At 38.6% G+C, this 21385-nt stretch overlaps 1 protein-coding gene across 1 annotated transcript in view; it reads left to right on the forward strand.

Annotated features, from left to right (window-relative positions):
* Nucleotides 1-21385, forward strand: part of SLC2A13 (solute carrier family 2 member 13) — a 269611-nt gene that overhangs the window by 185639 nt on the left and 62587 nt on the right. The window contains exons 5-6 of the mRNA XM_087814727.1: nucleotides 1332-1495; nucleotides 6501-6621. Of these exons, the coding sequence (XP_087670853.1) occupies nucleotides 1332-1495; nucleotides 6501-6621 (285 nt within the window). The remainder of the gene's footprint in view (nucleotides 1-1331; nucleotides 1496-6500; nucleotides 6622-21385) is intronic.

The raw sequence follows: 21385 nt of genomic DNA on the forward strand, positions 1-21385 counted from the left end.
CGATAGAGCAGATTTAATTGTGCTGTTTCTCTTTCAAGTCCATTTTATGATTTCCGGGGACTACAGACAAAAGCCCAACCATGTGGCATGGCAGACAAGGCCTCGACAGCAGAAGCGTATGCCACGGCCCCAGGTCATGCTCGTCCCCTTTAATTCCCCTCCTGTTTGGCCAAGGCAGGGTTCTCACGTTCTGCGAGCCTAGCGCAGTATTTTACACTTTTCTCCTTTGTACGCGTTTCCCTTCACTACCAGTGAGTGTCCTGCCAGATCATCCTACCTGCTGGCAGACCCCCATGAATTCTTCCAAGACGCAACTCAAGCATTACTTCCCTGGAAAATCAAGGAAGCTTTCACATCAAATAAAATTGTTTGCTCTGTCCTTTATGCCGTATTGTGAGTTTAACACCTTGCGATATTAAAATTATTCATTTCCATTTCACTTTCTTATACTAAACTGTGAGCTTCTTTAGGGCAACAGCTGGGTCTTGAAACATATCTGTAGGATGTAGTATCTCACACAGCTTATAAGTAGATACTCAATAGATAAATATTAAGGGAATGAATGAGTAGGTTAACCTAACCTGGCCCACACCAGGGAGATGCGATTAGAACTCAGGTTTCTGACTCCCAGGCCAGTCTGGGGTTATACTCTGCCTCTAAAACTTAGGTATCATAAAAAAAAAATTCTTAAATAACTAGGGAACATTTTATATTTTATAACATTCTGACACTCACCAACTTATTTTGTTTGATACCACTCTTCTTTCTATCCTTTAACACTTGCAATTTTTTATTTTATTGTATTGAAAATGAAAACATTGAAATGATTTCTCTTTTGTTTATGGCTGTATTTGGAAGAATTGTTTTGTGCAGTATATCTGTTTTTATCCTTAAAACATTGAGAATACTCTCTAATTTAATAGAATAGCATGGCAAGTATGAAGTTTTTATATGCAGCAAATCTCTATCCTTTTAAGTACATACATGCACAGTGTATGATGACTCCTCATTCCTTCCATGGACTTGGAACTTATCCTCACTAGTTTTAGGGAAACTGCCAGCTGCCCAGCCCCTAATGTGGGCTGCAGTTCACTTTTGAATCCTTGGGCCCTCTCTCCACCTGCTTGAGTGTCATTTCTCATTATACAAAGTTCAAAATGAGCTTATCTGAACACAGTCTGTCTGTCATGATCCTATAAACAGTTTGCATATTGACTTCATGTTATTACTGTAGCTAGTCATGGTTTGAGGTCAGCCGAGTATTTTTCTACAATGAATAACTGTTTCGTTGAAGAACTATCAGCAGCAACTGTTTTATTCTTGCCTCGCAGGTACTACAGTGCAACCATCCTGCAGATGTCTGGCGTTGAAGATGACAGAGTCGCTATATGGCTGGCTTCGGTGACAGCCTTCACAAATTTCATTTTCACGCTCGTGGGCGTCTGGCTTGTTGAGAAAGTGGGCCGCAGAAAGCTCACCTTCGGCAGTTTAGCAGGTAGGTGCCTGCCTGAGGATTCAATTATAAACTTTTATGATGACAAGTTAACTCTCCAAAATACAATACCAAGTACCATTTCCGAGAATGTATTCAGCCAAACAATACAGTTCCTCTAGACAAAAAGTTTTGTAAAGAGAACTTAGTGAATTTTATGATATGTAACTAGAAACTAGAATGTGAGAAATGACCGGAATTGTAAGAACAGTTTATCTCTGCTGAGGGTACCATCTTGCTGTTATTTTGAGTTCTGCTCAAAGGTACAAAAGTGACCAGAATAATTGCTTTTTCTTCCTCAGTTGGTATTCATAAACTCACTTTTTAGCATACGTTTTATTTTTTTTAAGTTTGGAATAATATGGAAGTAAATTTGAACATTCTACTTCCAAGCTCTTTCAGCAGTGGGATGCCGGAACCATATAATTTCTTCACAAAGCAGGGACAGACTCTTTCTGTGTTTGAACCAGGCAAAATTCTACAATAAATTCTGGTTCGTTAAATTTGTTTTCTTTGATAGCTAAATAGGACAAAACCTTTCTCACCTTCAAGTATCTGTTGTCTTTAAATTCTGCCCATTTCATTTATTATTTCTCTGTAAGTCAAGGGCTGTTTCACGTAGCCGGTGAGACCCATCCTTGCCATTGTCTTCACATGGTTGCACAATGTCATCGTCTAATCTTTCTCGTATGTACAAGTGGATTCCTACTTATCAATTAGCTGTCATCTAATGGCTGCTTTATAAGTTTATTTAGGGTAAGAATACATTTTCCCGTTAAAATGTAAAGTTTCCGGGCCAGCATTAACTAAATTCTATTTTAACCCAGTATACCTAAAGCGTTAATCTAGTAGAACTGCTTCAGGCACTTGTTCCAGATTTGATGAGAAATACAGCCTGAGTTTCACACTCAGTTATTAAGAACATCCTCTGCCCTACCCCTCAGTGCAGGAGTGGAGTGCACCCAGCCTCTGTTCTCCCCTAGGCAGGGAAGCCCCTGATCCAACAATGTAGGTTGAGCTGTAGAATCAGCACTGAGGGGAAGACAGACTAAGAGACAAAGGCATCACAACAGCCATGGTACCCAGGGAAGGGAGGGGAAGGGAGGGAAGGTGAGGGACAAGTGAGGCTTTAAACGCCATACATTTATAAACCTGTTGAAGAAAGCAGAAGCGTTCAGTGTAGGAAAAAAGCCTAAAGGGAGATCTAGTAGATATCTTGCTCTAGCAGATGGTAGGTGTAATGAGGACATAGATTTTTACTTAATATAAGAAAACTACTCCCAATAATCAGAGCTATCCAACAATGAACCTGGCTGCCTCCTTAGGACGGTAAACTCTCAAAAAAAGGACAGGGCCATCAGGTAGTGATGTGCTAAAAATACATTTGTACAGTTGGTTGGAAATTGGATTTGCTAACCCCCGAGGCTCAGGTCAACTCTAAGGAAATAACAGCCACTTTAAAAGTTTTTAAGTGGATACCCTTCTTTTTTCGACAGGCCTCAATATATTACTACCTTTAGAGGTCTGTTTTTTAAATAGAATTTCAGGTTTTCTTAAATTTGGGATTTGGCTTTTGAAATCTGAGAAAACTGCTGATTTTGAGATCCGTAGGAAACACTTTTTTGCAGCAGCCTCTGTTCCCTCACCTGTTGTGTTCCAGTGAGACACTTTCTCATCAGTTCTGCAGAATTTGAAGTGCCATAGAGCCAGACTGTTTGGGTTTGAACGGGGTGACTTTGAGCAGATTTCCATTTCCTCATTTGTAAACAGGGATTAACTGTAGTCCCTACTTCATAGGATTGTAATGAGGACTGAACACATTTGTACATGGATAGCATTTTAAACACTACCTGACACCGAGAGTAAAGAGCCCAGAGCAGTTTAGCTCTCACAGCATTATTATTACTGCCCAGGAGTGATTCATTGTTGTTTTAACTATGTAATGTGAAATCAATTTGCATCACCAGAATGCAGGACTTTCCTGAACTCTTCTAGCTGTTCTCATGTTCCACTGCTCAGAGTAGGTTCCCTACCCCAAGGATTTCCAGAGCCTACCCCTGGCTGTTCAGAGGAAGCATTAAGACAGTTATTTGGGAGGGAAAGATCACGAGACTTCAGGGACTGCTTCCTATGAGCAACCTGTAGGCACTTTTCTTTCCTGCCATGTTCTCCTTTCAGCCAAAACCACCAGCACCCCAGCTCCATCCACGACCATGCCTCACAGTGATGCCCCCTGCTTGAGAGAGCTCTTCCTTGAAGTAGGCAGCTGATTTCCTTGTGATGTGGCCAGTGAGAGTGATGATGTAGAAATTACAGTGCTGTAGAAGGTACAAGGCCTGGGTTTTTCTCACAGGTCTCCTCTTTACCTGTACACATAGATTTAAATAGTGCTCTTTGTGCAATTCTGGTTTTTAACTGATTAAGTAGGTCCCACTAGAACATAATGACCAATGGAAGTTGACACTACTTCAGAAGAAAACTTATTGCTAAGCAGCCATTAGTGTGCAGTCGTCCCTTGGTATCTGCAAGGGATTGATTCCAGGACCCCAGCAGATACTGAAACCCACAGAGCTAAGTCCCTTATTAAGGGTGTAGCATTTGCGTACGATCTACGCACATCCCCCCGTACACTAAATCATCTCTCGGTTACTAACAATACCTAATACACTGTCAACACTATGCAAACAGTTGTTATACTGTATTGTTCAGGGGACAATGACAAGAAAAAAGTCTGTACATGTTCAGTGGTGCCTAACTACATAGTACACGTCAGCAGCAATGTAACTGTTTTTCAAATATTTTCAATCCTCGTTTGGTTGAACCCATGGATGCAGAACATGTGGATACAAAGGGCCAACTGTATTAGCATCACTCCACCTGTTACTCCACCGTGACCCACAAAATAGATGTCTAGTTCACTTTCTGATGACAGTTGATTCTGGGTTTCTCATATTTTTATTGCAATGCTTTTGTTTTGTTCATGTGTATGTAGGTATATAGTTGATATTCTAATAGAGCTAAGTATTAGAACACTGTTCTCTTTTAAGTTTCTTAAATTAGCCTAGAATTTTTAAACTTTTGATTCAGTTTTGTTCCTTATTTTGTGTTTTTATTATAACTTTTTATTACATTGGGTTAAAAATAGTGGGACAACTTACATCAAAATAATTTTTGAACAGGCATTCATTCTTTAAAAATGGCTGCAAATAAACTATATTTGGCAAGACCTGGATAAAGAAACTCTTTATACAAAGAAATATAAAACATATAGTCCATGAATAATTTTAAATGTAGGACATTTTGTGGTGTTCTGACTTTTAATATTTTCAAAGCTTGCTCAGAACACTGGTCTTTCTTGTAAATATTACAAACTTAATGACCACCTCTTGATTCTTTTAATAGAAGGTTTATATCTATGTAGCTTTATTGCTTATAAATAAAAAAGCCAGAAACACTGTTATTTCCTCCAGATATTTTGGTAGTGGAGTATTTCTGAAGGCATCACTCACAGGCTGCCCCCATCAGAATTACCACGGGTACTTCTTTTAAAATGTAGATTCTTGTGCCCTACCCCAGATCTACTAACTTAGAATCTCTGGAGATGGGGCCAGGAACATGTGCACTTTAAGCAGGCTCACCAGGTGGTATTTATGCACTCAAAGTGTGGTGGATTAGAGTAGTGGAAGGGAAAATATTTTTTAAGTATTTACTAATAATCTAAGCCCTGCACCAGGTAGTTAAAGTAATTTATTGCATCAGATATTTTTGAGAATACTACTTATCTAACACACTTCACTTCCTGTGGGAGCATCGTTAGGTAGGTGATGATAACTTAGAGGGATCAGGAGGGTTAATAGATTGATGATTATAACTTGCTGTGCAATGAGCTATATTATGACAATAAATATTTTTATTTTAAACTTAAATAGTTGATACCAGTAAGCCTATTTCATTATGTAGATCATTAAAAACTTGGTCATTCCTTCCCTCTATCAGACATTCATAAGACTTTTTCATATTCTCTGGCTGACCTTCTGCCCTTAAAAGTGACCTGACATGTATCAGTCTTATTCTAAATTGAATTCTCTACATCTAAATCAACATCATATCTAGAGAGTATTCTTTTGATCAAACAGCAATTTCTTAATAATTTGTTTGAGGTAACTGTGTTAAAACACATTTTACTTTTAATAGCTATCAAGCAAAACAATAGTAGAGCATGGCCCTTTTTGTTTATTCTCACAGTGGCTGGGACAGTAGTCAGAACTTTGAAAGCTTTCTTGTTTACTGTCAAATGTCTCTCAGGGACACCAAAAATGAGCCTTTTAAGTGATATGCTTAATATAATTACCATTACTTAATCACCGTTTCTAGACTTTAAAATCAAAAACAAATATTCCACTTCCAAGTACCAGTAGGAAAGGGAAATGGATACATGTGTTATGTCATTTCTGGCATTTTAAAGTCTTCAAAAAATGCTACTCCTAATAAAAAATGCTGTTTCAACTGCTTTTAAAATATTCAATTTGTTACTTTTTAGTCTACTGATTTGGGCCTTACATGATCAAATGCCATTAGAACAATGTTCTTGGCAATGAAAGGAACACTGTGAGAGTCTGTTGCGTCTCATAGTTCCTGACAGGTTAGGCACTCAATAATGGTTACCAAAATTGATTTTGAGATTCTCAGCAATGCAAGGTGTTTGTTTGTTTGTTAACAGTTTTGGTGTTTTTTCTTTTAGGAAATCATTACCAGTCTACTACTTGGCTAGCAAATGTATCATGTCTCACAATGAATGTGCTAATGAGTTTTTCTGATCATTTGTTCTTAGGAACGTTTTATTTTGTTTATTTATTTATCCATCCTTATTGTTGAGAGTATTACAGATGTCCATTTTTGTAATACAGTGAAGAGAGATCGAGCTATTTTCGGAGCTGTCTTGCCAACTCAGTCTGCTTTGGAAGAACATTGTCAACTATTCTCTAATGAAAACTTTTTTTTTTTTCAGGTACCACGGTAGCTCTCATTATTCTTGCTTTGGGATTTCTGCTCTCAGCCCAGGTTTCCCCGCGCATCACCTTTAAACCAGTAGCTCCGTCAGGTCAGAACGCTACTTGCACAAGATACAGGTGAGGCTTTGTTGTGGTTCCCTTTCTTAAACTAATTCTGAAAACTGTTTTGTTTGCTCTTAATTTTTCTAAAATTTGAGAGATGAGTAGAAAGCTTGCTTATGGAGAAAGTAAGAAAATGGGACCAGTGGTAGGAAGGACCACCGGGAAAAGGAACAGTACATGCAGAGATCTGAGGGTGAAAGTGCTTAAGGAAAAGTGAGTTATTAGACACCATTTTGATGATTTTTTTTTTTTAATTGAAGTAGAAAATGATACAGAGTTTGAGCTGGAATATTATAAAACTATTTTGGGTCATACTGACTCAATGACATCTGCATTCCAGATGGAATAAATAACTTTAATCAGTAACTAAACATTGCCATGATGTACATGTCAGATGTAGTCGACTATCATCTGAATAGTCTAACAGTCCTCACTGAGCTCCACAGGCATCCCTGGGCTCATTTAAGCAGAAAAGAAAGTGTTCTCTCAGTACTAGGGTTCTTCCTGAAGGTTAGAAAGTGAAAGGAGAATGGCAGAAGAGAGTGAAATGTGTACTACTGGCCAGCTGCAGGTTTATGAGCTCATTAAGTCTACCGGTGTCCACACTGTGTGATAAATGAATGGAGAAATGGATAGATGAGCAGATAGACTGAAGAATGCAAAAATGAATTAATTAAAGGCTGAATGATTGAACAGATCAATTAATATATTTGGCAGCAGAGTTTCAAAGTGTTTTTACTTTATTTTAGTGGTTAAAAAGGCTAGCAACCCTTTTAAACATATATGGATAGAACAAGATCTCACTTTAAAAAACAATATTTTGCCCTGACCAAGTGGCTTGCTTGGTTGGAGCATTGTCCCAAGCACCAAAAGTTTGCAGGTTCAGTCCCCGTTCAGGGTGTGTGCTGGAGGCAACCGATCAATGTTTCTCTCTCGCATCGATATTTCTCTCAACTGTTAGGAAGATAAAAGAGTGTTGCCAGAATTCTGCATGCTTGACTTTTGTTTTTCTTGATGGATATTTTAAGTGGAGTGTTTTTATCACAGTTACCTCAAGCAAATTATTAAAAACTTTCTCTCATTTGATCAACATAGAATATTGTCTAGATATGATGTTTCATTTAGATGTAGCAATTTAAATTCAGAATAAAACTGATGCCCTCTCAGGTCATCTAAAGACAGAAAGTCAACCAGAATATGGAAAAAAAACTTTTATGAACTTCTGATCCAGGAAAGGAATGACTAAGTTTTTAATGATTTACATAATGAAATAGGTTTCCTAACATCGATTTTTAAAGTTTAAATAAAAATATTTATTGCCATAGTATAGCTCATTGAACAGTAATTTATGATAATCTATTAACCCTCCTGATCCTTCTAAGTTATTATCATCTGCTAATGTGTCAGTGTACAATTAGAATGAAGTGAGAAGTGAGAAGCTATTTTTGAAAACAGTACCAATTTTTAGATGTCCTTTTAAAAGTCAGTGCGTATGAAAAACAATTATTTCATGTGGGCCTTTTTTCAGAGTAACATACCAATCTTTGTGGGAATTTGACAGTATGTATTTATAGTCTGAGTGATTTTATAAAATATGCCTGCAGTCCCCGTACTGATTGTGGTGTTAAATCATGTTAAGTCATGTTTGTCATACCATAAGATGAGAAATAGCTCTGCTATAAACGTAGGTATCATGCTTTCCCCCTGGAATGATTCATATAGGAAAATTGAGCAAATAAACATTTTGAAGGGAAAGTTGGTTTAATATCTATCTTAAGAACATTATATATTATTGGTAGGAGAGTGAATTTTTCTGTTTTGGTAAGTAATATTTTCTGCCTAATAAAGTTAAATTCCTGTGCTCATTGACTCAGCATTTCCACTTGTGAAAACCTGTGGTGATGAGTTGGGTGATTCATTCTGACTAGAGTAGATGAGAGTAAAGAAAGTGAATGCTTCAGAAACAGTGGTTCTTTATTTTAATTCAATAAATACAGATTGCGTAATGGGCACAATTGTAAGTTATGCCAAAAGTATTGTAGGTTGGGGCTCACTCAAGTCTTTGAACCCAAGAGATTGACTACCCTAAATAATTTCCAATGAGAATGTCCCCTTTTTAGAATATTTTAATTTTTTAATTGATGATATTTTATTCCAAGGCCTGGTTAGATTTTCGTGAACTGAATGTATTAAAGAACATTGTTCAGATCTGCATTTTAGCAGATAAAACTGAACAGAGATGAACCTGGATGCAGGTTGCTATAGAAAATGTGTAGCCATCTGAACAAAAGCTGTCGAAGGTACCAACTGTGGCTAGGAAATGTTTCCAGTATGGGTATCATCTGAGTCATGTTTCTGAATGAGAACACACACATATACTCCTAATATGGCCTTCAGCTCTGTGCTTGCAAATTGCTCTTGTACTATCCCTTTCTTACTCAGTTAAACATATTTTCTGATGAGAGGATTCAGTCCTTAAGTAACACTTCCCTCAAATTTTTGACATTACGAGTGTGATCTCAGCATATGCATGCAAATCACTATCACAAAACTCTTCAAAGTAGACAGATATTTCCTAAAGTGTGCAATTGTAGAATTTCAAGGTACCCTTGCCCTGGGGTTTTCATCTCATTCTTTCATTGATTCATGCATGGATGGATGCAGTTAAAATTATTTATGGAGTACCTCCTCATAGGATTATACTAAGGATACATTATTACATCAAAAGCACCTAAAACAGTGCTTGTCACATAATAAACACTCAATATGTATTATAGCCATTGTTATTATTAACAAAGCCTGGAGTAGATGAGAGTGGGATGATGGTAATCTTTCAGAGAAGACTACCCTAAGGATGGGATATTTGAAGTGAGCTTTAAAATGGGGAAAGGAACATGCCAGGCAGGTGATAAAGCAGGTGCAAACACCATGCAAGGCAGTGAGGAACTTGGCCAGAGCAGGGAACTGAAAGGAGGCTAATGTGGTATAAGAAAAATAAGGGAAGGCTGGTGAGATAGGCTGGAGCGAGGTCTTGTAGAACCGCAGAGGTCATCTCAGAGATTCTGACCTTCAGTCTAGGAACATGACCCCTTTGAGGGGTTTTGAGCAGGGGAGTGACATGACCAAATTTTCTATTTTGAATTTCCTCTCTGGGGGTGGGAGTACACAGAGGTCACAGGTTAATATAGGGAGACTGAGTATTATCTGAGAGACATGATATTTGCCTGGACTATGGATATTAAAAATAACCAGGTAGACAAATTCTAGATACTTTTAGGAAAGAAAAATCAACAGGAATGAAAAATAATTGAATAACTATGAGCAACCAGCTAGAATAGATCATGGAAATAAGATGGGGTAATTGGATGAGGCAATTACTATGTTTTAGTAGGAATTGACAAGAGACTGTGCCTCTAATTCATTGTTCTTTTTCTTTTAATATTTCTCAATCGAGAGTCTTGCCTCGAATTCATCGGAGGTATTTAAAGCTACGTATCCCTCGTTCCCACAGATCTCCCTCACCAGGACAGTGGAGAATAGGTTAGAAATGCTCCCCTAGGTGATTCATACAGTAGGTCCTCGAATAACATCATTTCATTATAACATTGATGAGATGCCGTAGCAACTTAACTCTTGTTTATATCAATTAGCCTGTGGTAAAATTGGTTTCATTATATGTCACTTCTCTTAAAGGACAGAACCTTGGTGGTGTTAAGTGAGGAATTACTGTATATCTTCCACTGAGAAACACTACCATAATGCTTCAATTCTTTTTAAATGGCCAACTTCTTTTTTCTTCTTGAACATGTTAAACCAAGAGTATAAAAACAGCGGTGGCTTTCTTTCAATACAGTAATATTTTCATATTTTCCTTTTCATATAAAGTTTCGAAACATCCAAATTGATGAAATGTTGCTTCATCTTCAACCTTCCTGAGTAGAAACACTGGTTTTGAGAAATGGTATACACCTAACTAAATAGTCCCTTCAGTGTCCATTTACAGTAGAAAAATTTTTGCATTTACTATACTTTTCTTCTTTTGCCAACCTTGTGTGATTTAGTGCACAGCATTGGGATGGGCACTATAAGACTCTTAGATTCAGTCATAAAACTTTTATATAGCCTCAGACATGTGCAGAAACCCTGTTAGCCCCTACTTTTGTTTCAATATTTGGCATCCTGGTGATAATGTATTTGTTTCCACTAATTCTTACTAACTTGACAATGACATAGTATTACGTATGAATTGAAACTTCCCATTTTGTCAAATTTTGTTTTCTATTTAGTGGTTTCATTTATAATTTACCTATTTTAATTTATATTTGGCCTGATGGTATAGGCTAATATGCTTTTGTGTTAATATTAATAAAACTATAGAAGAAAATATATCAGAATAATATCCACAGAACTATTACAGGTGGACATAAATATATATAAATTGGTTGAAAGAGAAGATTAGTCGAAACAAAGTCCCACATAACTTTATCATGTACCCTTATCTCCAAGTAATTGTACATGCCTTTTGCAAGCACTTGAACAGCCAGAGCTGAATTTGACGCCTGGGAAGAAAGATGGTGAGAGATTCTTGCAGGAAGTTGGCCACTTATGTTATGGGGCAGATTCGTTGAGCTCCTCACGCCCTGTTTATCTCAATGCCTAGGCTTTCAGCCAAGGACCCATAAAGCCTCCACAATGACAGGATCCCGTATCCAAACCTTGTGTTTTCTGCAGTCTAGAAGTGCCTCTCTCGGGAAGCTGGGAAGATAAGAGGACTCTAGTTTACTCTGCAGAGTGGGGGAAGCACATTCCAGAAAGCGGGAGCATTCTGTGTGCAGGCCCTAAGCAAGGAGCACGGCTTCTTTAAAGAACTTACCCATGATGTTGGGCCCTAGAAGGCGAGCAAGCGAGAGAATGGCACACAGATGGACTAGAGGGCAGGCTGGTGGCAGACCGTGCTAGGAGCTCATACATGAGAATTTGGGAATTGGAATACTGAGAGTCCTTAACAGGTGAGATGATGAGAATGACATAATCAGGTTTGAGTTTTTAAGCGATCACTTGGCTGCAGAGTAGAGAATCGATTAGAGAGGGACAGAGAATAATGAGGAGAGATCAGAACTAATAGTCTCTGCAAAAAACACTGCAACTTTGACAGTGGCAATGGACATAGACTGAAGACATCTTCTGGAGAGGGGTGACAAGGCTGGGTGGTTTGGTTGGATGACATACAAAAATAAAAGCTTTACATATGGTTAATGTTGTACTTAGATGAGAGGAGTCCAGGTTTCTGAAACTTCACGGCAATTCACTTCTTAGAAACACGGTTTCAGGGATGTAAATCTGCAGACTCTTTCCCTTGTTTTCCAGTTAATTACAGCAGTCACATCATCAGAACAGTACTTAATATGTGCTGTTACTTATACTCTTATTTTAAATATTCTTTTCAAATCTTCTTAAACTCAAAATATTTTTTGAGAAAAGCTCTTCTGAACTTTTCCATTTAGGTCTGAAGTAATAAAAAAGGTAAAGGGAAAAATGAATATCTCTGATACCTCATGAGGACCTATAGTCTCATTCTACAATGCTGGTCCTTGAAATGAACAAATAAAATCAACCTGGAGTTCTGTTCACATCTCAAGTCAGTTCACTTAGAATATTATCCCCATTTTATTCTGTGTAAACAAAAGGAAGACAGTATCCAGTACTATAGTAGCAATCGACAGATTATAATCACTGTGTATTATAAGGTATATTTCCTTATAATAAAGGCCAAGAAAACTTCACAGATAAAGTGTTAAATGAGGTTTCTTAAAAAAGCTGAAGTGCTCTCTAATTAAGTTTAAATAAAATTAAGATTACCTTCTTGTAAATCATGATATTGAATGAACGTTGAAAACAGTTCAGGTATTAACATTTAAGCATTCTGGCTTGTTACACTGAGGTATTTTCCATCTCATTTAAACCATGTTACATAGCTCCTGCTGATTTCCCTGTCTGAGAAGTGGGAAAATACCTATTGCTGTGGAACAACCTTTTTTTTTTTTTTTTTAAAGAAACATACCAACCTGGTTAAAATGATCTCTTTAGTGAACGTAACTTTTTTTTTTTTAATTTTGAGAGTAACTTTATTATTATTATTTTTTCAAATATATCTCTGCTGATCTCAGAGAGAGGAAGGGAGAGGGAGAGAGAGATAGAAACATCAACGATGAGAGAGGCATTAGTCAGCTGCCTCCTGCACAGCCCCTGCTGGGGATGGAGCCCGAAACCCAGGCCTGTGCCCCGTCGGGAATCGAACCCTGATCTCCTGGATCCCAGGTTGATGCTCAACCCCTGAGCCACGCCTGGCTGGGCAGTGTAACTTTGGAAACTATTATTTTGGTTGACTGGTGGTTGGTTGGGTGAGTGGTTGCATGGATGGGTGGCTGGTTTTGAAAGAAGGTAGATGATGCCGACTATAGGAAGTTTTTAGTATAATTTTTATCCTGGAACTTAGGTACATGAGCTAGAAAATTGGGCAGCACTTTCTTGCTATAAAAGAGTTGGTGATTTAGGAAGGTTCCAAGCCTTTGTGTCTTCAGAGTGCGTGGCCTTTCCTTCTAGTCCTGGCTACAGCATGATTAGTGAGGCAGTTTTGTAGGCATGCTGGCAGACACAGCAATTTGGGTGTGAAGATCTCGGGCATGCAATGAGTCACACATTGTTAAGGGAATGCTTCAGTGAACTTTTTAGATTGTTCCTCCGTAGTAACAGGAGTTTTTCTAATACAATAAGTATGTAAATAACAAAACGAGATGGTATGGCACGTGCTTCTTGGACTATAACATCCAAGTTATATAGTGAATAAATCAGAAGACTAGAAAAATGAAATCATATCCTAAACAACCTGGTTTTAGAAGCAGACAATTAGCCATTGATTGTTGTATGGTTCTACATAGTTGAGCAAATCAGAGACTACAGCAGTTTAGGAAAAAATATTTATATACATTTGTCACAAGTTCATTCTTTAATCAACATTTTTGAGAGCTGCAGTAAGTCTGGGGATATTGAGATGAAAGGGGAGAAAAGAAGCCTTATTCCACATGGAGCTTACAGCTCGGAGGAAGAAAGATACAAATAAACAGAAAGCAGTGTGTAAAAGCTTAGAGATGTATCAGAGCATGTGCTGGCATAATTCACTTCCCCTGGGGCCGTCACAGGCTTCCCACGTGCAGGTTCTTAACATTATTCTGCACCTCTTTTACAGTAACACTTGTATCCGCATAGAATAAATTATATAGGAGTACAAAGGAAATCAGTTATATCAAAATATGATGGCCAAAATATTTTTAAAATAAACTTGTTATATAATAATGTATGTACTTTATTAACACATTAAGTAGCTGATCTAGCTGCAGGGCTAATACCATAGTTTTAGAACCATGGTGAATGTGAATAGTATTTTGAGATTTCTGCGGCTACTGTAATGTGATATGAAAATATATGCGATTTCTATTGCTGTCAGTAGTTTAGTGCCTACCTTCATGATTGAAGTAAACGATAAATTTTAATAAAATATTCATGAACTACAGGTGTAATTTTTTTCTCACCCGAGTTTGTAGGCCCTTTGTTAACAACCCCTCACACAGGAAAGCGCTTGATCTAGAAATTCTTCAGGAATGAGGAGTGTCTCAGACCAGTGAGAGTGGAGAAGCCTCCGCGAGCATAGGAGCAACCTGTGCAGAGACAGACGGGCGTGGGACAGACAGTTCTACAGGCTGCTGGTGCCGGGAAAGGGATGTATTAGCGGAAGCAGACTCTGGCAGCCCCAGGGAGAGGAAACAAGAGTCTGCAGTTATTGCGTGATGCTGAGCTTGAGGACAAAGATATTTTTGAAGATACGATTAGGAGAAGGCTGGTTGAATGTTAAAGGGAGAGAATAAGGGGAAAGGTGTTCGGCAGCTCAATTTTATGGGTATTCAGTGGCCCCTGGTGATATACTTAGGAAGACAGATGGACCATACTTCCAAGCATGACTTTTATTTTTAAATAACACTAATTTTATTTAATTAATTCCTTACTGTATGCAGCCATCATTTCACAGTCTTTGTGAATTTTATCTCATATTACCCTTAAACTTCCCTAAAAGGAAGATACTATACGATTTGATTTATGGATAAGAAAATAGGGCTCAGGGAGTATATGTAACTCGACTAGTGAGGTAACTGCTCAGGTGCAGAGCCTCTTTGTTCCCTTCACACTGCCCCCCGGTCAAACTAATGGCCTTCCTAGGAATATATGTCAAACCTACCCAAATTCTACGAGTATTCTAAAGAAACTCTGAGTACCAATTACCCAAGAAGCAAAAGGAAGGGTTTTAAAAGTGCCACACATTTAAGTCCCAAGTATTTAAATACCAGGTTTTTATTTAACAAAACAAGTCTGATTCTGCCCCAATCGGAGATAGCTGGATTAGACACCATGCCGCGGGAGCTGAATACAGCCCAGCTGCCACAGGGGGGTCGTTTTTGAAAAGAAGGATGCCCAGCTCAGCAGTGCGAGGACTCGGTTACAAACCCTGCCTTAGGACCCTGTCACCATGAGAGAAGACCCTCTTCACCCTCCTAAGCTTACCTTTCATTCTGTCGAAAAAGAAGCCAGAAGTTTGCGGGCACTGACCAGGAGGCCAGTCGTGGAGATAGTGTGCTGCACCCATTGTTCCCTTTCAGGGTATCACCAGACCACACGTAGGAATCAGTCACGCTGGGCCTTCTGCTGGCGAGGTGAGATTTCCTTACTTTCCAGAAAGTGTGTCTAGTTCTGGACCCGCCCGAGGGAGCTGAGTAGACACAGAGCAGTTGCCTGTAACGCAGCTCGTTTCTTTGCGCGCAAACGGGGCCGCTGCTTCCAGTGGGGAGGAGAGTCTGACTCTTTGTATTAACCCTACAGAGAAATGACTGGCAGTGCGGTAGCCATCCATAGGTTTATCATCTTCTCTGAGGCACATTCAGTGAACACGTTTCTTTTTTCTCTGAAGCAGCCATAAAACATCAAGCAAGATGATTTCTTGACACAGATTTTCCCCAGGAAATGCACAGCATTTTAAGTTCTGTTTGTTGGACTGTGGGAAGTACGCGTGAATTTCAGTCTTCCTCCGGAGCAGGTGGTTATAGTCAGAGTTTGTGTGATGATGTGAACAGGGCTTGAGGCCCGTAAAGGGAAATATGATCAGAATATCTTAGAACCATTTCAGAAACTGATTCATTTCTATTTTTCCCCCATGGAGTAAGTTATTTCTCATGAAAACACTAACCTATGTGACTGAATGTCTGATCAAAACACTGTTATTTAGCCCTGGTTGATGTAGCTCAGTTGGTCAGGCATGGTCCCGGGCACCAAAGGTCGAGGCTTCGATCCTGAGACAGGGCCATGCCCAGGTTGCGGGCTTGGCCGCAGGTGCGTGTGGGAGGTAGCCGATCGATTCTCACATCAATGTTTCTCTCGCTCTCCCTCTCCTTTCCTCTCTCTGTAAAATCAACTTAAAAAACAAAACTTAATTATTTAGCCCTGGCCAGGTGTCTCGGTTGGAGCCTCGTCCTGTACACTAAAAGGTTGCGGGGCTCAATTTCTGGCCAGGGCACATACCTAGGTTGTGGGTTCGCTCCCTGGTCTGATCGATGTTTCTGTCTCACATCGATCTCTCTCTCTCATTCCCTCTCTCTCTCTTTCCCTCTCCCCCTCTTTTCCCCTGTCTCCGTCCCGCCCTTCCCAGGGAAGGCTCCTATGGTAGCTCCTCTGTTGGCATGTGTCTGTCACACATTCACATGTTGAATGTCAGGCAAATTTTGAGAAAACGGATACTGCCAATAATTTCATTCAGGAAACATGGGATGAGCTCTATACAAAGGTAGGAAATGGTGAGAAATAAACCTAAAGAGCCTATTGGGAATTTAAATTACAAGAAGTCCTGTGTACCAATAATAAGGATTTTGAACTCCCTCGTTTAAAAAATCAGGTCAAACTCCTAAGGAGACTATCATCATCAGATTTGTATTTTACCAAAATCACCCCGGCAGCAGAGTGGAGATGGTAGCAGAGCAAACCTTTGAGTCTAAATTGAGACCTAATGCGGGGGGATAGGATGTGGTCAGGTCTTGGTGACTGGAATGACTTGTAACTACCCAGTTTTTATGGCTTGTCTTCCTAAACAGAAAGTTGTATCTTGAAAGCAGGTGTTATGTTTCTTCTCTTTCTTTCCTTTATTCCTCTCTGCTTTTTTTCTTACCTGCCTAGCAACTAACATCATGTCTTACATAAGGTTGCCTGATTTAGCCAAGTACTGAGACCTGATGTGTGCATGACTGTATGTTTCCTTCTGTAGCTGCAGTAATTACATAAACTCATTTGGAAATTCAGTAAGAGAGTTTTCTGTCAACCTTATTTATGCCTATCTCAGCTAACTGAAGGCTCTCAAACAAGTCCCTTGTGGTACCCTGTAAACCACTCTTCAAGCCTACTGATAACTCTTCAAGCTTCATTTCTATTTGATGAAACCCTTGCATTTGGCTTTCAACATGTGCCTATTTTGTTTTGATAAAACTCTTTTTGAATTAAATTATCAAGATGTAGAAAGACACAAGAATCTAGAGATCGTAAACTACGGAACTAAAGTAAAATTATACATACTAATAACAAAAACAAGAAAAATAGCCCTCTGAGAGAATATTGTTTTGAAAAAATCATCAGAACCTTGAAGTCTAACCAGGAGAAAATAAAAGAGAGGGTAATGGCCATACAATTCTGAAAGTAACAGGATCTACAAGATCTTGGACGCTTAAAGTATTAAAAGAGAAAAGCAACAAATTGAACATATTACTAGAAAAAGCTAAGGAATTTAGAGATAAATGAAACTCAAATAAACATGAGTCTGTGAGACTCCATGAAAGACAAACTAGGTAATTATCCTGTCAGAGAGAAATTGGAACATCAGAAATTGCAGCACCATAGAAAGGAGTTTCACTGCTTCGTTACCCGATAAGGAAGAGACACAGAGGGACAATTTACCACCTCAGTCGGAGATGTGCTGAGAGGAGATAGATACCGTCATGAGCACATTAGGAAGGAAAAAAAAGAATCACAAAACAAAATAACCTTCACAAGCCAGAGCACTTGCCATCACTGTCATTACTGAGCTCAAGCCTCACAATAAGAGGTGGTGCCCAGCCACAGAGGCTCAGCCGCCCTTGGGTGGATGACATTAATGAAATGAGGCATTTATAACTCTTCGAGATTTTTCAGGTCACCTTTCATAGTGTCCAAGTAACCAGTGTGCTTGCTACATGCCCCACTCACCACTAGACATTGACAGAGGTGCTAGGGAGACTCAATGTTACCAATATGCAGCCGTATGTACACAGATAGCTATTAGGGACTCTCCCACTCTTCAGTTCATTCGTTCATTCATTCATTCGGCCTGTATTACTGAGTGCTAACCATTTACCAGCTATTGTACCAGCTGTTATGGAAACAAAGTTTGAAATAGCCCCTTGTCAGGAGTAGGCAATATCTTAGAATGGCTCTTATTTACGTTTTGAACTCACACTCAAGTCTCATATCTTTAGAGAGATGATGGGACTTGAGTAGAAGTTGATATTTCAGGTATATTTAGGACTAAGCAAAAATATGCTTTAAGCATTTGAAAAAAATACTTGTGTCAGTTAGGAATTGTTTTTGGCTATATACAGCAGGCAAACGCAGAATAACAGACTTAAACAAGAAAGAAGTTTCTTTCTCATGTAAGATAAATTCAAAGGTAGGGAGTTTGGAGCAGATGGGCTAAACTTAGTATCACCAGGGATCTGGGCTCCTATCTTTTTGCTGTATCTATTCTGCATCTATATTATTATTCACAAGTTCACAAGGGTGGCTACCGGGGCTGCATAGTCATGCCTGAAACAGGCCACAAAGAGAAAATGTAGAAACCTCGCTTCCTAGCTGAATCAGCTCCCTTTGACATCTTCCTGAAATCCCAGGCAGTACCTCCCATCATAGTCCCATGATCATACCTAGTTGTAATGGAGACTAGAAAGTATATTCTATTCAGTGGTTGAGAGAAGAAGGGAAGACCACAGTGTTCCCAGTTAAAAATGAGAACTCTCTTAACAAAGAAGGTAGCAAAGAATGGATATAGGGACAGACCACTAGCAGTATTTGACACAACAGTAGAGATGGCAATCTGTTAACTTAATGGGACATATACGAGTGGTTCTGCTTGACAGCAGAAAGGATGAATTAATTGACCAAATAGAGTTCTACCTACCTTCATGGTTTAGTTTTCTTTAATGGTGATTAGAAGTCTAAGGTGAACTTTGCAGGTGGCAAGAAATATGGCCCTCTTACATAATTTACCTCCAGCTTTGAAAAGCAGAAAGAATCTTTAAAATCTTTTATCCTATTTCTTTGGCCTTGTAAACCAGTTGAATAGCTGCCCTTTGTTACCTTTTTCAAAATGAGTGATTTGACTAAATGATGATTTGACTAAATGAGTGATTTGTTCATTCAAAAGGAATACTAGTCATGGCAGCCACCATTTATTGAGTTACCATTGCGCCAAACACTGTGCTAAGAGCTTTATATGGATTCTCTCTTTTACCCCTCATCAAAACTGAGGTAGATGCTGTTATTTCCTCCATTTTACCAATGACTCTGAGGCTTAAAGAAGTTAAGTCAGTTTTAGAAAATGATGTGGCTTGACAGACAGAACTCAGCTTTACCTAAGGACCCAGCTCTAGACCACTCTTCATTGTGAAGTTTACCAGTCAAGCTGTGGAATGCTCCTACTGCCCAGAGAGGGTGCACATACCCTTTGGGAACTGGGCATTGATTCCTTTTGATTAAAGGCAGTAGATCTAAAAATACCTATGTTGCCATGTTTTCAGTCATTCAGTGAAATTGAGATTGTTTTTCGGAGGAATCTTTTTTTGTGAGTTGTAGTTTATTTGGGACTTAAAGATTTGTTTTTAATATTTGCTCATTACTTTTTTTAATCTCTATTTACTCAGCTCAGAAAATTATTTTACTGTCATTTTAAGGGTCATCAGAGAACATCTTTGATATGAAAAAAAAGTGTCTTAAGATAACATAAAGTCATTCTAAAATATTTTAAACAGTTCACCACCTTGGGTTTTCTTAGAGCCAAATATGATCTTAACCACATAGCTTTGAAATGAGTATCTGAACCAAGTTGAATTGCGGTTTTTATTTTGCTTTGTTCACTTTGGGTAAGTGTTGTTTTTAAGTACTTTGTTACGCAGATAGATGAATGTGGAAAAAGTAATTTAAGACAAGAAGCAAACAGAGATGAGATGCACTTACAAAAAAATATCCTTTAGGCATTTAGACTGTAGCTGTCCACTGAGATGGGGAAAGAACACCCTGAGTGCTGTTCTCTTCGCTTCCTCCCCCAGCTGTGGAGATGAATAGATGTGTGAACCTGACTGTTGTCCTTAAAGAGAAAAATCTGTGTGCTGAGATTAGTATTTTGACACACTTTACTGATTTTTACCTTGAATTCTTTTGAGTATAGTGAAATCCTGTTGTGTGGTAGGTTCTGGTTGTAAGAGCACATGATTACATTAAATAGAGTCGCAGGCATCAAAGGACAGGATGATATCCAGAGAGATGACTTCCAGGCTATCTCATTTCATCTTTATCACACAGCGCAGCTTCCAAATCAAACACCTTTCCGTGGCTCCAGGGGCTGATTGCTTCTCTCACTCTCCAAGCAGGACTTACTTTGTCCTTCGCATTCAAACATTCATTTTCTATGAAAATCAAAAAGGCTTCCAAGCAGCCGTGGAGGAACTCATAAGCAAAGCCGTATATGCCCAAATGGACTTTTCCTTTGGATTTTGCTTTCTCCGCGTGAAGCAATTACAATCTGATAAGCACGGGGCTAGGGGTTGTACAGTTTGATGAAAAATATAAAACAGACTTGGTCACCAAATTAATTTCTTTGTGCGTAAGAAGGTACTTGAGTACCACTTAAAAACAGAACAATCATTTTTCAAAGCAAACAAATGAACAAAAATAGGTCCCCAAAGGGAGGCAATTCTAAGAAGTGATTACATAGACAGGTTAAAAAAAAACCTATGAAGTTCTCACTTTAAAACAACCTATTTTGTGTGTGTGTTGACATAAAGAAAAGATATTAAAGTCAGTGTGCATTCATGAACAATGCAGGTACTATATATTCAAATTTGAATTTGCAATTCTCTAAACAGAAACAGTTAATTAATTCAGAATAAAAATTGATTCCCATTCCCAAATTTATAAACTAGAAATCATTTGTAAATACTTATCAGGTGTGTTGGTTTAATATTTCTTTTTTATTATGCGAAGTGAAATAAGCCAGGCAGAGAAAGACAAACATCACATGATCTCACTTATATGTGGAATCTAAAGAATATAATAAACTGATGAACAGAATAGATTCAGTGACCTAGTAGCATGGAACAGACTGAGGGATCTCAGAGAGAAGATGGGGGTGGGTAGGGGTGGGGAGAAATTAACCAAAGAATTTTTATGCATGTATGCATAACTCATGGACACAGACAATAGTGTGGTGGAGGCCTGGGGCGGAGTGGGTTTGGGGTGGAAGGGGTCGGTGGGGAAAAAGGGGACATCTGTAATATTTTGAACAATAAATAAATAAATAAATAAATAAATAAATAAATAAATGTCATGAATTTAGGCAAGTGCATGTTAAAAACCAGCACAGTCTTTTCATTTAGCTGTTCTG

Source organism: Miniopterus natalensis, chromosome 2 (assembly GCF_054644295.1).
Source record: "Miniopterus natalensis isolate mMinNat1 chromosome 2, mMinNat1.hap1, whole genome shotgun sequence".
NCBI classification, from domain to species: domain Eukaryota; kingdom Metazoa; phylum Chordata; class Mammalia; order Chiroptera; family Miniopteridae; genus Miniopterus; species Miniopterus natalensis.